This window comes from Haliaeetus albicilla, chromosome 2 (genome assembly GCF_947461875.1).
Source record: "Haliaeetus albicilla chromosome 2, bHalAlb1.1, whole genome shotgun sequence".
NCBI lineage: Eukaryota > Metazoa > Chordata > Aves > Accipitriformes > Accipitridae > Haliaeetus > Haliaeetus albicilla.
This window is the reverse complement of record NC_091484.1, coordinates 20,421,738-20,439,151: the sequence shown is the minus strand read 5'-3', so window position 1 is coordinate 20,439,151 and position 17,414 is coordinate 20,421,738. Positions and strand designations below refer to the sequence as shown.

At 41.8% G+C, this 17,414-nt stretch overlaps 1 protein-coding gene across 4 annotated transcripts in view; it reads right to left on the bottom strand.

The window, feature by feature from the left end:
- BMPER (BMP binding endothelial regulator) overlaps positions 1 to 17,414 on the bottom strand; it is a 156,392-nt gene that overhangs the window by 18,969 nt on the left and 120,009 nt on the right. The window contains exon 14 of one of the 4 annotated variants that reach the window (XM_069809225.1): positions 5,223 to 5,649. The exons of the other annotated variants lie outside the window; for them this stretch is intronic. Coding sequence (XP_069665326.1) covers positions 5,349 to 5,649 — 301 coding nt within the window. The 3' untranslated portion in view covers positions 5,223 to 5,348. Of the gene's footprint in view, positions 1 to 5,222; positions 5,650 to 17,414 lie in introns of those variants that run through there. 4 annotated transcript variants of the gene reach the window in all.

Genomic DNA, 17,414 nt, shown 5'->3' with positions numbered 1-17,414 from the left:
AAAATAAAAGCCAATGGCTCTTGTCAGTATTTATATTGTTACAGGAAAGTTTGTTTCGGCTGTTTTTCCTACAAAGTTTCAATGACTTGCCATTATTTATGGCCCCAGCTAGAGAAGTCATTTCACAAGGTAAGAAGATGAGAAGATGAGCCATATTCCGATGTATAATGGAAAAGTTCATGCTGTTGCTATTGCAAGCTCTCTCTTGTCTGTACATGCATGTTTAATCTTACTAAGTATTGAAGCATGGTATGTAGAGCTGGAGACTTTTTTATGGCTTTGAGGCTTGAGATCATTCTCTCTTTCTCCAGAATTTACTAGTATTAATGCAAAAGCAGCAAATAACTCAGGAGGAAGGTAATTTTGGAGGCTGCTGAAAACACAGAAGCCCTTACATCTATTGCATATTTGTTCAAAGCACTTGCCTGGGGAACAGACTGTCTCATGCAGCAAAGGCAGTCATTTTCAAGGATCATTTCTTCCAAGACCAGGTAACTTTATCTGTACTCTCTCTGTGCTCTTCCCACACATTATAACAATTATTGCCTTAAACTAGGGATCTGGTAAAGGCATCCATAACAAAGTTAAATCATCAGTGCCCTGACCCATTTTTCTGGTAAGTGGGAAAATGCCCAGAAAAAATGGCAGGCAGCATACATGCACTTTGTATGGAGATTCCCCATGGTACAAGAACTCCCACACTGCTGAACTCGCTCCAAAAAAACCCTAAAAATGTGGGAGCAGAAAGGGAACTCACAGCTCATCTTAGGTGAGTAGTGCATAGCAAATCTACTGCAGGCATATGCTTTCCATGGGGAAATCTTGTTCCTGTAAAGAGAGCATTGGCCATAATGCTTGAGAATATCACAGTTGGTTTTGGCAGATTGCAGAAGAGGAGTTTGCAGCAGTAGGCATTTGAATCATGCGTTCAAATTTCACCCTGATCCCTAATTTTTGTGCAACTTTGAGTCAACCATGGACTGTATTGCCACATGGAGTCAAGCAGAAAGAAATGATAAAATATGCAACTCCACCAAAGGGCAAGAGGTGGATGTGATCTAAGATTTCTAGGGCATAGCAGTCACGTTACACGCACATTGAAGAATCCTAATTCAACTCTGAGTGCCATTGTTCCCACTCCAGATATTGACTTGGCACTCAGAGATAATTAAACAGAATCTTACAAGATATCCACATCCATCCCTGCTTTGCCAAGGCACCCTTCCAAAGCAGTTGTTTAGACTTCAGTCAACTTGCGAAAATGATACTTTAAATACAAGTGGTAATTATTGTTGGTAATTTCCAAAATAGCAGACAGACAGCAATTCAATTTTGATTTCTTTGCATATCCAGCTCATTTTAAAAAAAGTCAGAACCCATACTTTCCTCACAAAGGGTAAGCAAAAATGTTATTTTCCAGACACTGAATAAATGAAGGTCCGCATAGACTTCTGAAAAAGCATACTGTCCTGCACAATATCACCATAAGCCTATACTACGTACTGCTAAAAGTATTATCCCAAAGCTTTTGGATAAAGCCAAAAAGAGTGTTCTATGTGTATTTTTAACCTTTATATAAAGAACACACTGTGCCAGAATTGCGTTTTACTGCCTTAACCAACATTACCCACAAGAATATGGTAAAATGAACAATGAAACGTTCTGGAACATTTTCTAAAACTGCATAAAATTAAAGTTCTCGGGACAGCACTACACTACCCTGACACCTATTTATAATCTCTCAGAGTATGTGGTAGCAGTGGTAAAGGCACTTAAAAGGAGGGAAGGAGGAAGAACCAAATAAAGAATGAAACAGCACAGCAACCTTCCCTACTTCTTTCTTCATGATAATTCTCCTACTAATCTGTCGAGTAAGCTTTTTGTATCTTGTGCTTGGATCCTTACAGGCATCTGTGGCTTTAAATGTTCTTTCTGGTCCTGAGAATGGAAAGGTTGGCTAAAATCCCTCCATGGGGAAATAGCTGAACTATGACTGAGGAAGACAATGAAGCCCCATGCTGGGGTCCAAGAAGCATCTGGTATGACTCAGAATATTTCCTAGAGCTGAAGGTTACAGTGCAGTTGAGCAGCTGACTTGCCACCTTTAGAGAGAGTGTATTTTTGCTCAAGAAACTCCAATGGAATATGGAAACGCCACCCACATCCCTGGAAGAGCTCTATGGGTTTAATATTCAGAAAAAAGTGACCTCCTAAGGGATCTTCTACCAAAAATCCCATCTTTCATAGGCCCAGTGGTCTGAGTTCTACAGCCTATGTGCTCATCACTGATTTCCTATGGCGAAGTGTTTTGGCCAAATTGACCTACTTTGTGTCTCCAGAACCCCATCATTTCCCCTCAGAAGCCACAACCTAGAAAAATTCCTAAATTTCAGAACTTCCTGTTTTGAATTTCTTAAGCCAATAAGATTCCTTATTACAGATCCTGTTCTGACATAATGCAGCAGTATTCAAGCTACTTCAACAGACCGCATCAGGTGTGTATATCAAGTCTTTCTTATAAGAGGAAAAGAAATGGAGGATGTCTTAGTGGAAATTCTTAATATCCACACTAGGATTCTACATTTCCATTAACTGCGTCCACACACTTAGCTTAGCACTTACACTGCTAATGTGAATTTGCCTTATGACAGAGACACTCCATCGTAATGGAATTTTCAGTGTCCTCTGGCATAGCTACTATGGAAAAATCCATCATTATTTTGAGCTTTGTGTTATGTAATTGACATAAAATTTTATCTTTTTCTCCATGTCTAGACTTGATTTTTAAAGAAGAGTCCACCCAGTCTCCACTTCTTCAGGCACAAGTGGAGACTGAACTGTCATATCTTATTTAGAGAGAGGAAAAACCTGTCATTTCAATTCAATTTCAAAAAGACAGACATGTTTTAATATCTAACTTTTACCCTTCAAGTGGTACTTTCAATCAATAGTTAATATTTGTTATTATGTTTCATACAGTGCAAATTAACATGGCATAGACTAAATGAATCGAATATGACTGCATCAACTTCCACTCTAGTAGACTGAGAGCCCATTAGTGTATTCTGTGTGATAGTCCTCAACTAAGAAGAGCCAGAGGTTTTTCAGGAGCTTATAAATATCCTAGATAGAACTTCAAAAATTATTGAGAAGTTTTGAAGTCATGGCCCTACAGAAACATAAACCATGTAGATATACCAATAGCATATTGCCATAGTCATGAGATAGACATATAAAATAATACAAGATTTAAATCTTCTAAAATAAAAACAGATCATCTCCTTCTGTCTACTGACAAAATGTATTGTGGCCCTGCTATGCTGTGTCATAAAAATATGTCATATCCAATAACAAGCACAATGAAAACATGAAGCAGGAAATATTTCTGAAGTGTAAACATAAGCTGAAGTTATCTTCAGCTTTTGATGATGATTCACTGTATATATTTCCAAGGAGGTCTTGTGATATAATAATAAACAGGCTGGCTAGTTTAGAAACTCACATTCTTAAACTCTGCAGAGCCCAATCCCTGGCTTAACCCATATAAAATTAACTCCAATCAAGCATATTTTTCCTCTAGGTGGCTGCAGAGCATTTTAAGAGTTGCTGGCTCCAGATGGAATATGGAAGAAAGAGAGCAAGGAAAGAGCAGATAGGAGACCGCTACTTAGAAAACAGCTTTCTTGCTTATTTTGCTCCCTTTACAAACCAAAAGCCAAAATCTCATTTCAGCAAAGTCAGGCTCACTGAGCATGCCACCTTCCAGCCTGTCACATGCTCACAGTGCATTTTATCTCAGAGGTCTCCCTGTTTGCTCTTCATCAAAGATAACTGCTAAAACTAGGACTTGCAAGAAGTAGTGTAAAAGCCAGCTTACCTGAATTGAAAAATTCAAAAAACCGCTCTGTTCCTTCTTTTATGGCTTCCTGTGTGGTCCTGGCCCGGACCCATACAGACATAGGCACGTAAAGCATGATTTAGGCAGGATTCAAACACCCAAATGCAAAATTGCGGTCTTGGCTTTGTTGCCCTGAACCCCATGAAGCTGACCTTTTCATGCTAGATACTTAGTTCTTTCCTTTACATTTCCTCAGGCACTTCTGCTTTTGCTCTGCATGTTCTCAAGACCATGTGGGCACTGGCGGGCATAAGCCTGATTGGCACCCTGACAGTGAGGTCCTCCTGCCCACTGAGGAGGGCTGTCTTAAAACAGCGGCAGTGCTGCTGTGGTCCCATTCACAATTCAATAGACAAGGGGGAGAGGGTGAGTGTAACAGTTTGATAGTAATACAGGACTCAGCCAGGAGGCAGAGACCTGGTTTCTGGTCTGTGGTTTGACTTAGCCTGCTACTTCATATGCAGAAAGCTTCGGATGAAAGATGCTCTGTGTACTACCATGGCTCTTTAACCTTCCTGAGTGCAAGATCTCAATTGCAAAACACTGTACAGAGCCTGAAAATACAGTGGGTGAAACACTGGCTCCAGTAAAATGGATGAGGATTTTCCTACTGGCAACACAGGAGCCAAGACTCAGAACTCTCATCAGCCTTTTTTTGCAGTTCTGTATTTCAAGGCTTTGAAGGATCCAGACTCTTTCAGGACACAACTAAACATTAAATTCAAGGTTCCTGAATTAAAATGCCATGAATTAAAATTTTCTGTACTAGACATAGTGACACCACGACATATCAGCCTGGCCTGGGAGCCACTGGAACCCACATGGATGTTGTAAAGTCAGAATGACCTAATTCTGGGTGAGGTGTGTTGAGATGATATGAGCACATGGAGCCAAGGTTTGTTCTTCATGACAAACTTACCTTTCAGCATGTTGTTTTGGGCACAGTCATTTACTCGGCTAGATAGAAAGACAGCTGATGTGAATCAGCAGTCTCTAAAGAGAAATGCTGGCCACAAGCATGAGCAAACCCTACTTATCACAGAACGATCATGATCATGGGTTATTGTCCTCCTCATCTGTGTGATGCCCAGTGGCAAAGATGCTAAGATAAATTCTGGGCGTCATCTTGTAGACAAAATCCTAAACATCTGAATTTGACTTTGTGTCTTTCTGTTGGCTAGGCAGAGACTTTATGGAGCAGATCAGTGCCCCATGTTGGCCACTTTGAGTGCACTGCCTGATGGAGCCATAAAGCCATTCATTCTCTCTCCATCACTTTTCACTCCATAAAATCTTCCTTGGCGTCCCTACAGAAGCAGTGGAGAGATCTCAGAGCTGTACCAGTTTGTTATGAAGCTTGCTGTCAAACTTGGCAGTGGTTGCAAGCTACTTTAAACCTTTCTCACCAGCGAAGTTTGCGGATAGAAATTGTCAGCGCAGAGTGTGCCTTTCAGTCTTCAGGAAGAGGAGGCGGCACAGCTGCAGCGAAGCAGCCCATACAGCACGTCTCCTGAAGAAGCCCAGATGACAGGAGAGAGAAATCCCAGAAGGCAATACAGAAGGAAAAGCTGTTGCTGGAGGTTATGCAGGATTCATAGTTCATGTTCTCCATGGGTCCTCGGGAACCACAATGTTTACACTCCATACCTCTGGGAGGCCACTGATTTCTTCCCTTTGAGGTGAGCATGTGGCACCCACTCAGTAGTTTTTCTGCTCCCATGGATCTTTCCACAGGTGGGGAGCCCAAGGGCCTGTATGAAAGCATGAGTGGATTAGCTCTGTCAAAACAACAATCCTGTTTTTGTGCCAGTAAGGAAAAAAAGGAGGGAGAAGAGAAAGCATAAAATAGAGCATATGATATGTAGAAGGAAAATTAGTTTTTAATAGAATCTTTTCAAAGTTTTCCATTAAACTTTGGTTGCCTGCAGTGCAAGTTTTGGAATGCAACTCCCTCATCCCCTTAGGATGGGCTGCGTTTTATTACGTTCGTAAGGAAGCCAAGCTTACTCCTAGCAGAGCTACTGATGAAACATTTCAATCTCAAGCCAAAGTGGCAGGAGTAAAAGCCCCTCCTGACTGATTTTCAGCCACTATTCTGGGGCCAGTGATTTAGTGCAATTTTTATCAAGTGCAAAAGAAACTTCTGTTACCAAACAATAGTAAATCACAAATGATCACATCATAATGAATGAGATGATATGCATCCAAATGTTACCCATATAATGACTACATTTCAGCTGAGATACCTAACTAGAATGAGCAAAGGAATACATCAGAAGAGGGGAGGAGGTATTGGTCATTAATCAGGGGAGATGAATGGAGTAATGAAAGAACATTAGAAGCTCTTCCTTCCCTCTCTCCTTCCTTATTCCCTTCCCTTCCTGCTCCCTCTGCCATTTCAGTGATGCAGGCCACATGAATATTAGAAATAGCTGCACTGAAAGAAGAGGAATGACCGCAGTACCAGCAGTGCAGGAGAAAAAAAGATGGGGATCTGGACAAGTGGTAGTACCATAAGTTTGTCCCCTTGGAGCAGGCAATGGTCGAAGTAAGTTGGAGTAAATCCTGTTACACATACCTGTAGCAATTATTACAGTTCAGAGACATTAGGGAGGCAGAATGAAAGCTATGCCTACTAAGATGAACCCAGAGAAAGGATGAGACACTTCAGTAGGATCACAGGAGTATAAAGAAATTTGTATATATCTGCATGAGCTGTATCAGTTCTGCATATTAAAAGTAGCTATGGTCTCCAGGGATGTCATTTAGAAGATTTCATGAGCACTGACAAAGTGTTACACACTTAAAATCAAGGGAAATGACCAAGTCTTTAAGATGCAATTCACCTCACAATGTAGCCTTGTAGTCTTCTCAAGGTGTCTCACATTCAGATCTAGCTTTCTTGGGTAAAGACTGAGCCTTCTGCTTTGATTCATGATGAATTCTGCAGAAAGTGCTACAGAAAGTGATGTGATATATCCTTTCTCTCTGAAGTTATTTGTCTGGATGCAGTCAGCTTTAAGCCTCTGCTTTCTCACAGTATCTCCCAGAGGTATGTGGCCAGGGCTCATTCCTCTGAGTTGAAAGACAGTGGGTCTTGAATAAGCTGTCAAGAGAGATCTATTCTTCAAAACACTTCAGAAGAAACACTCTAGTATATTGTACCAAAACTTCTCCCTGTCTTCCATGTGAATCTTGTAAATAAGATCTATGTTAACCAAAACAGGTACCATTCTGCTGTACTTTCCTCCTTCTGTGTGTGTGTGTGTGTGTATATACAGATTTGCTCCTTTTCTGCTCCTAGGTCAATAATGCAGTAGGCTATGCATTGGACTTCAGGTTAGACAAAAGTCTTGTATTGCACTGGATATCTTGCCATTTGCTGGAATTACAGCAAAACAAGAGGAACTTAAATTTTAACATTAGTTCCCTCACCAAATAGGTTGATGAAATCATATAGTACCTCCATGGAGATTTGCGCATGTTCAGCACACCCCACATGAATTTCAGCTGCAATCAGACCTTACCTCTCTCCACTTACAAGGAAAGAATAGCACCATACATGCAGAAATTAGAGTTTTGTCTTATCTTGAAATCTTCTCAGATTATATTATTGTGAATGGCAAGCCCAGCAGTTCTTAGAGATCCCTTTATGTAACAGTAGCAGCAGCCATGGAAAGAAAGAATCAAGAGGCAACGAAGTTCTTGATCCCATCTGGGTAAAGAGTACAAAGGGAATCGTCACATCTGCGTGAAGAGAGTGATGGTGATGGAGTATTAACAGAAGAGGCAGAGTCCCCAGAGTCAAACACTGTGGGAACGAGTAAAAGCCACAGAAGGAAATAGAGGCTAAAGAGAAAGGCCCACAGTAAATATCTGCAGATGCTGTCATTTGCAATGGGGGCTGAACCAACAGGGACATACTCACACACTCACATAGCACCTACAAGCCTTAAAAAAAAAAAGAGAGAAAAAAAAACAGCCTCACTGGTGGAGGAATATTCTTTTCAAGATCAAAAGTCAAGCAGCAATAAAATCCGTGTCAAAAAACATAGGCAGAGGAGGTTGTGCATGCTCACTCGTGAACATCTGCACTAAGAAGCCACTTAAGTAACCGTGCAACAGCATGGAAGAAACATCTGCAGTGTGTAGACCACCAGCTGTGCAGTAATAATACTTTGAATATCCAGAGTGCCTTTCATCTGAATACTGCAAACCATTTTCCAAACAAATTAAGCTTCACAACACCACTGTGAGCTTCTTATTTAATAGTAGGATTATTTCATCCTGCATCAAAATGCCGTTGCTGCCAGAATGAAAAGTAACACCTATTTATCATCTCACAGAAATGTTGTACAATTTTCATGATGGGAAATGACAAAAATGGTGTAGTTAAGTTAAAGTGCAGGAAGACTTGAGGTGGTCAGAATTAAATGTTTAGAAATGAAACTCAGAAATACAGAGTATTACCCCCCCTTTACTTTTTCTGCAAACTGCCACATTAATTTTTATGCCCACATGCTGTTACTCTTTGGTCTTTATTTCACATTGGGAAGGGAGAACTTCCTCAGGTATATACTTGTAGGGGTGTCTACAGACATGCTCAGAAGTACAGAAAAATACCTTTCTTGGTTGTGTATGCTCAATAAAATGTATTGCTGTGCATTGCAAATGGCTTTCCTTTGTAGTCCTTCAGATCTGTTTTTATAAGGCATCCTGATGATTATATTACAGCACTGCCTTCCAAGTCAGCATGCCATCTAGTAAGTCCTAAAACAAACTTCTTGCTGTGTGCACTTTCAACCCCACGGGGTACTCCATGTAAGCAGCATTCTGATCTGACTGTACTGTGTTAGTAAGATCTGTCTGTATGTTTCTCAAGAGCAAGGAGAAAGGCTGGAGAACATGACACTTGAAGATAGGAAATACTGCAAACACCCCATTATGATTTCCTCTCTCTGCTTCTTAATACACCCACTTTTCAATCCCATTGAAATGTTACTGGAGGAAGCAGTTTGATGGGGAAGCTGTAGCAGCGAAGCAGGCTGGTTCTTTATCAAATGAAGTTTAGTACTGGCAGAACAATATGTAATACTGTATGGGACAGACTGTCCTGATCTCTTCAAAGCTAGATAAACATACATTTTTAAAACTGAAACTTTCTGAGGGCAGCAATGAGTTTCTGATCTGTGCTTGATAATAGCACCCTAGGATCTTCACCTGTGAGTAAGGCTTTTTGATGTTATGGTTAAATAAAAAGAGTAGCTAGGACTTGGAAATGGCTAATTGTATTTCTAAGAAATTGTTAAGGGTGTTTGGATATTAAGCAAATAACTCTAGCTTTGGCTAAGGAGTTCATTTTAAGCATTTCTACATTCACCATCCCTGAGCTGGTCCCAGCTGGGCATGTGGTGGTTAACCTTAGGCCAACTCCTCTCTTCTCCTGAAAAGCTGGTTACAGGAGGACACAGCCTGGCTTGAGAAAAGAAGGCTCCTTCATGGTTAAGATTTTCCAGAAACACTTGGTGTTGATATAACTCCATCCTTGTTGAAGCCCAGGGTAAAATTCTGTTTGTCTGTAATAGCAGGTATGGTTGGCCAGCACCAGCTGCTTTTGACGTCTCATCCTACACGACCAGCTCTGAAAACGTTCTCTCATACTCACATACTGACTTTTCTCCAGAAAGAGCTGTTTCTTTTCTCCATGGATGCAACCGAACACATGTGCCAAGTAGCTCACTATCCCGCCAGGACTGACTACTTCATTTCAAATAACCCATAAAATGGCATGAATTACTTGAGGAGAATAAAATGTTCCCTTTCAGTATGTACGTTCATTAGTTTTTCTCTTCTATGCTGGTTTTGTCTGTTTGTTTCATATAGGATTTTCCTTAGCCATATTTCAAAATAGTGGATAGGAAGATTAAGTCTTAAAAAAAAATAATGTCATTTTCAGTTCTATCACATGTAGGATAAGCAGTTCATCTACTTTTTGATATGTGACCTTGAGCTGCCCACACAGTCTGACCCATTTAGAACAACAGCAGTAAAGTGTAAGGGACTTTGAAAGGTTTCTGTCCATAGGAGTATCAACATTTATTACCAAAATCTATTTCCATTTTGGTTTTCTGAGATCATAACATTTGAATTGTATTTTGTGTTTCAGTTCCGATAAACCTCAGAGCTTGGAGGGTAACAAAGCTGAGACCTAAGCCACACACCAGCTCCAACTCTCCAGTTGAAATGATAGCATTGCGTTGTTTCCACAAGACAAGGAGAAGAACCAAAATCTCCAATTCCAGATCCGACATCTGTTCCAATTTAGTAACAAACTAAACTCATTTTTCCATCCTCCCCCCCCCCCCCCCATATGCACAATGGAACACTCAATTTTAAGGACATTTGCCTCTGGATCTGGATCCATGTTGGGCCACTTCTAGTTTCCAGACACAACCATAAATCAGTCCAGTCTTGCTAGAGAAAGCAGAGATTCACAGAGAGCCCCAGGCAAGGATTTCTACCGAACTTTCCTAGCCCCAAATCTGTCTCTGCACTAATATATTATATTTGTTTTCAGCAGTGGAATGATATTACATATGATCATAGTCGCACCAGTGACAATTTATGAGATTGTTCCCCCTAACCATCCTACATCTGGTCCTTCACAAAGCTTGCATCCATCTTCAGAAATCACATGAAAACCATGCCTTTTCCCAACTCTGCTTTGAACCCCACCATTTTAGAAATATGGTAGCAAGAGGAACAAGAACTGTGAAGGACAGCAAGGTGGAACCTCTGCTCTGGGGACACAGGAGCCCATGAGCCTTCCTGAACACGTGCCTGGACTCAGTCCCTTGCAGCCCAGCTGTGGAGCAGCTTGGCCCAGCAGCACCAAGGAGCAGGGGTTGAAACATCTTCCAACTAGGCAGCTGGTTGGTTGGTTTGGGAGGCTCAACAGGGAGCCATGGTGGTCTCATAGTTAACTATCCTCAGGCCTCGACTCGACTGCTTTTGTGGTGATGCCAGATAAAGGTGTCCCCCTGCCCCCTTCTTGCCTCAGCTGCCCCTTCCCACCTCAGAAAGTGCTCTTCTCCCTTCTCATTACATTCAGGTAGAATTTTCAAAAGTTGAGGAAATCAGAAATACATTGCTGATGTGCTCCAAAGATTGCAAACTGCAAGGCAGGGAGGGAGCTGGTCACCCACAAACATGTTGCTGTTTTGCACCATAAACTCCACGAGGGTAACAGCCAACTTACCACTTGGTGGTTTTTAGGCCAATCAGAAGCTGCAATGATAGCAAGCAGCCCTGAATGCTGAGATCAGCAGGTAAGCCTCAGAAGCATTTCATTTTCCCATGGTCTGTTTTCGTACTTCATTTCACACACAAGTACATGGGCAATTTGGAGCCTTGAAAGTGAATGTATAGCACAAGTCAATGCACTATAAAAAATATTTACAGCCGCAAAGTATAACTACATTAATGTGCTAATACAATAAATATTCTTAAAGTCAAAGTAGCTTGAAATGCCATTTCCCCCCATATGTTTCCTGCTAAGCTTGTGCAGCTTGTGTGCTTTTTAACTTGCGAAAAATCCTAGATTTTGTATTTACAAAACACTGGCAGGGTGAGAGCCCTGGCATTAAAGTCTCCTATTTAACTAGAAATGAAGTGAAGGAATGTATTTCCACAGAGTATTGACAATGATCCTGCTGTACAGGTGGGGAAAGACTCCAGCATCTTTACATAGCTTCTGCTGAGGATACTGCTTTGCTGCTAATTATTTATGTAAATGTCTGATAACAGAGGGAAGTCACTATCTCATTTAATGCAACTTGTGTACTGCTCACTGAATGCAAACAGCTTTCAGCCCCAGGCTCGACTCAAACCAGAGGCAGTTGTTAAATTATTTGCATTGATGGTCAGATCTCACATCTGCGGGGATGGAAGAGAGAAATGATGCCAAGTCTTAAGTTTGTTCTTTGCAAGATCAAGGCAATAGGTAGATCCAACCAAGGAACCTCTACCTTCCCCTTAGGGACCCAGTTATGGGGAGGCAAAGGAATGGCGATAATTTGGGAAGTGATTTGTCCCACATAACACCCAAGTCATGTCTTCAGCAGGGGTAGAATGGCAGAGCTGGCTCTGACCCCATCTGCCATCCTCCCCATCGCCCTGCCTCGCAAGGTGCTTCATCACTATCAAGCCTACTTATTAGACCATCTCTGCATGGTACGCAGAGCCTCTTTCTCATTTTTTATTTTTACTTCCAGTGCATTCCTGAGGATGAACAAAATGTAGAGATCACACCCTGTGACCACAGAGTGATATATAAATCATGTTTCTGGGATACACATGCTTCGTAGGGCTTCCTCTGATGCTGCCTGGAGCGCCACAGACATGTGCTATCTATCTGGCCTTTCCAAATCCGAACCCTCCGCAAGGGCAAGTGTAGCACACAGTCTGCTGCATCTGACTTACAAATGCAGTGGGGAATATCTGCAGAGGTGGAAGATGCCCCCGCCTCATCGCTATTATCATATTACTTGTCTAGTATTTACTATATTTTCTAGACATACACTCTCCTGGCACAAGGTCTTGGCTGCATCATTTTAGATTAATCAGGCCTGAGCTATCCAGGTCAAAAATGGGGTCATGAGGGGTGACATTCAAAATGGAGAATTTGTCTTGACAACAGAAGAAACAAGTGCTGTCCCATATTATAATCCAAAATAATAATTATTTTCCAGCAACTTTGTGAAAAATCTGTTAAACTGAGTAGACTCCATCAGTCATGATGACAATCCCAGCATGTATTTTCTTTTTCCTGTTTTCTGTGCAATAAAGTGACCCAGTGATGTTTTTCCATTCATGAAACAAATGGGCAAATGTCAGGTTAAAGGCTGAAAAGAAAAACTAGGCTAGGAGCAATGCTTCTTTACTGTTATAATTATTTATAATTATTGTTAATATTACTGTATTACCAAACAAAATAGCTCTATTGTTTTATGCAGCAGAAGTCACAGGCCCTATGATTCATTGCAAGCAGTTGCACAGCACTCTATGGCAGGCTTAAAACACACTTCTGTATTAATCCTGAATAGACATGTGAACCTGCACGTACAATTTCCTGGGGTGGCCTCAAGAAAATCATCTAACCTGCAGTGAGACAGATGAAAACTGGGCCATTAAGGTCTGACCCTGAGCTGATGTAAAGTGGAGGAGAGCTATAGAAATTGCCATGCCACAGCTTGGACTGAGAGCATCCCCTGGAGCCAGTAACAACCAGCAATATGTGGTCCTAGCTCTCTGCATGTACTGCACCACAAAGGGACAGTCCCTGTAAAGACATCCATTTGCATAGCAACAGTCAAGATAAATTTCTCCATTTAGATATCTCATTTGCACTGTCAGTCACACTCATGGTCTTATCTCCAGGGAACTTCCAACCACTTCATATTCTGGTTGGAGTGCAAATTCCTATGACATGAAGCAAACACCTCTGGCCCCTGAAGCAGCCATTTTCCCAGAAACCTATGTAGGAAAACCCATGGCACTCTAAAAGACCACATGGCAGAACTGAACCTTTTCATTCTAAATCCACTTTTATTGCTGTTTCCAACCATTTGATTCTGATGCGAATCAGAAAGTGCAGACACCAGAGATCAGCTAAGTGGCAGATACCTTTCACTTGTGAGTTGCAGATCAAGCACCCAGCTGCTGCCCTCAGCACTGGACTCTCTCCCCAGCTCATAGGGACTCTGAAATCTGGTGCTAACCTCACCACTCCAGTCATCAAACTGAAAAAGGTGCCAAATCTAACCTCTACAGCCTGCCTCTTCAACTTGTCTTCCATAAAACACACTACCCAGCAACGCTGCCATAAGCTCAACAGAGAATATTGATGTTCGCAAAGCTGTTGGGTTCATTGGAGACCTAAACCCAGCAGAGCAAGCCCCTCCACAAGCACATTTCTGCTTTCTGCCCACTAATTGGGCAACAAAGACAAAGTGAAAACCCCAGCACTGAGCCAATGGATAAGCTGCCAGGAAATTTCAAACTACTCCAAGCATGACGGCTGACGGAAACCATGATGTAAAGTTCAGAAGAAGGTCACTGCTTCAAAATCTCTTTCTAAAGAGAGATTTTGTTATGGTTTTTCTTTTGCAAGCATGCATCAAGAGAGCTAGAGCACCAGAGAGAGATAGAGAAGAAGGGTGGATGTGTAAAAAAGATGCAAAATAAATTTTAAAGTACTTTTTGCCTGGGTGGTTCAGGCACATGTTTTCAGCCTTTGGTACAATGTCTGCATCTGCAAAACTCTGGACTGATGGGCATGGAAGTGGTTTAAATGGCTGCCCACATTCTGCACAGCTGATAACCCACCTGCACCATAAGGTCAGTGGAGTTGGATAGACTCTACAGTAGCACCTGACAACCATTTAAAAGGTTCTCTCTGAATTTGGAGGATTTATCTTGCATACTCACATATTAAGACTTTGACTGAGGTATCCCTGGGTGGGTTCATATGTGACACAGGACAGAGCTGGGACCAGACTTCACACATCCCATTCACCCAGCTCCAAAACGCCAGCCACCTCCTGAAGGTGTCAAAAAAAATTTATGCTTACAAAAAAACTTTGGAGATTCAAAATGAAAGCCCTTGGCTACCTGAAGAAAAGGTATTACTTCCTTGCAATGGGACCCTGGTCTTCTCTTGTGTCTAGCTGGGCTACAGCTGAGTGTATCACCACACTGCTTGCAGGTTTTCTATTTAGTGTCATAATAACACAGAGAAATATTACATTAAAGTGGGTACTGCTCTCCTTCATTAGGACTGGATCACCTTTGTATTAAACAGGGAAAAAAACCCCAACAACAAAAACCTCTCGGTTTTCTGCCAAAAGCTGCGTGCTCTGCTTTGACTAAGGTCCTCCAGGAGCTCTGCACAAGCTAAGACAACAGATTTAAGGTATTTTATCTTGTGCAGTTTGGCTTTAGACAGGTTTTTCGGATGTAAAATAGAAACATGACACCAGTTCAGCCAGGTGTTTTCCTCTCTCCTAATGTTCTGTTTTATGGCAGCTTTCCATATATGAAGGCTATCACACATGGGAACCCGTCTCTTCTAACAACCCACAATCATTTCTGTGACTCTCCAGATCAAGCCAACATAAAAACCATGTGGACAGAGACAGAAAGCAGGTTCAGAGATGATCCAAACAACCAGCATGGCTACACTGCTGAGAGAGCTGTCAGTCTGAAGGTCGCTACTAATCCCACTGGTTCTAAATACATTAATCTGCTAACTGGCTGCTAAAGAGTTCTTGCTGGGCTGTCAAAATATTTGCCTATAATCTGCTGTGTAGTCTGCAGTAGGGTCCACTTCTCACGAGGTGATCACTTGAAGCTTCTCTAAAATACAGAGCAAAAACATGCCATTGAGTGTTTTCAGAAAAATCAACTCAAAATGGAAACCCAGGAGGAGAGACCAGCAGATTGCTCCCTCATGCCCAGCACATGTGCACCTCCAGTGTGGAGTCCTCTGATAAAGGGCGATTAAAATTATATTAAACTTCCTTATGGCTTTTCTCTGGTGTTTTCTGCAACAGAAATGTCAGACGATTAATTTGTTTACTGTCCACAGATGCAACGATAACCACAATTGCATCCCGAGGAACATTCAGTACAGCAACACTCCAGGCCCCTCTCTGCCACCACAGTATTTTTCCACAGCATCTACTGGGGACTGCCACCGCTGAGAATGCCAGCGCATGGTCCTGAAAGCACAAGGCACCCTGCCTGAGCTCAAAAAGCCAGGACCACTATTGGTAGGGGAGGAGAAAACCCATGGTATCTGCTAGAAACAGACCAAGAGAGACATCGTGCAACCATAGGCTACAGTGCACCCTATGCCACTAAAAACAAAACTCTTGCTTCTCTGATTAAATCAGTATTAAACTCATGACACTATTCCTGACTTAAAAATATTATCAATGAAAGGAGAAGCAGGTTAACAAGATTAGCTGTAGAGATGTTGCCACACACTGAACTACGTGACTGCGTCCTTACATGCATGCATAAAAACTGACACAAGGGTTTTCACTGAAGCCCATCAGTGACTATTCACCCAAGCAGCTTTGTGTTGCTGCAGATAAAATGTTTATCACATGGCAGCCTGGCCCACCGTGTGTGAAGCACATTCAAGTGAGAAGGCAAGTGATTCATTTGGGTTACTTCCATTTTTGGGACACGACTTTGACCTCAGCCATTTCTCTGAGCTGTTCCCATTATGCTTCCCTTTTCTGAGTGACTATCAAAGTTCTCAGAGTAGCAGGAGGAAGATCTCCTCCCAGGCATCGCAGGAGCTTAGGATGTGTCAGATAAATGCATCAAAGAGGAGATTATTCCTGAACACTAAAAAACCACTAGAAATATATATGAGAGCCCCAAGGCAGTCTGACACTAGCATCCCTCAGCTGGGGCTGTTAAACAAACAGCTCATATTTTACCCGGAGTGAAAAAATCACACACATTATGGTTCTCTGACACTCTTTAATCTTAACACAGCTGCGAGCTTCTTGCAGTGGAGAAACCTTCTGGGTGAATGTGACCTTTGGATAAATCCTTGCATGTTCTCTGGTGATATTTATTGTTACAGTCAGGCTAATGATTCACTTTGTGAACAGCCCTGGGAGGGATCTTTTTTCCAGCAGCCCCACAGACCTGTAAACATGTTCCTCCATCACTGTCACACCTATACTGCAAAAGGGGAAAACAAAGGGTCAAAAAAAGGTATTCTTTCACACTTCCATTTGGATTACTGCACGGAAGACTGCATTCATGTTTACAAGATATATAAGGGAACACTAAAAATTTTTAACGTTGAGGCAACTTCTTCTGTTAGACTCTGTAAGAAGTTATTACTGTTTTCTGAAAACACCAGCTGCTAGGACATAATGCATTTTCCTGAGCCAAAAGCACAAGTAAGGCATCACTGTGCTTGCAGAATGTTGCCATTCAAAGCAGGCAGTGGACACTACAAGAGAGGAGGACAAAACCAATACAAGCCTTGAAAACTAAATCATGTGTCTTTTTGCCAGCTTTCAGAAATACCATTGATCTTAAGATAAAGCTAGTTTTCTTGCAGTTGACACCCAATATTACAAAAATTGTTTCTGTTCCTATTGCATATAAGCATAGTAATCCTCTCTTGGTCATTCCACACTCAGCTCACAACACAATCCTTTTGCTGAGCCACCAAGAAACCTGAATTCGGTCTGACTGTGTAATTTGACAGGCTCCAAGCTGCCAAGGAGGCATACAAAACTCCTGGGTAAACTACTTCTCTGGGTCTAACTGTTGAGTGGGTTATTGGCCTACTTTGTGAAATACAATTCTGTCTAGAGCCCTGACAGCTGAACTAGCCCCACTCTTGCCCCTGACAAAAAATGAATCAAAGAGTTGGTTCATGTCAAAGTGGAAGGCTTTCTCACATCTGAACGGAAAGCAGACT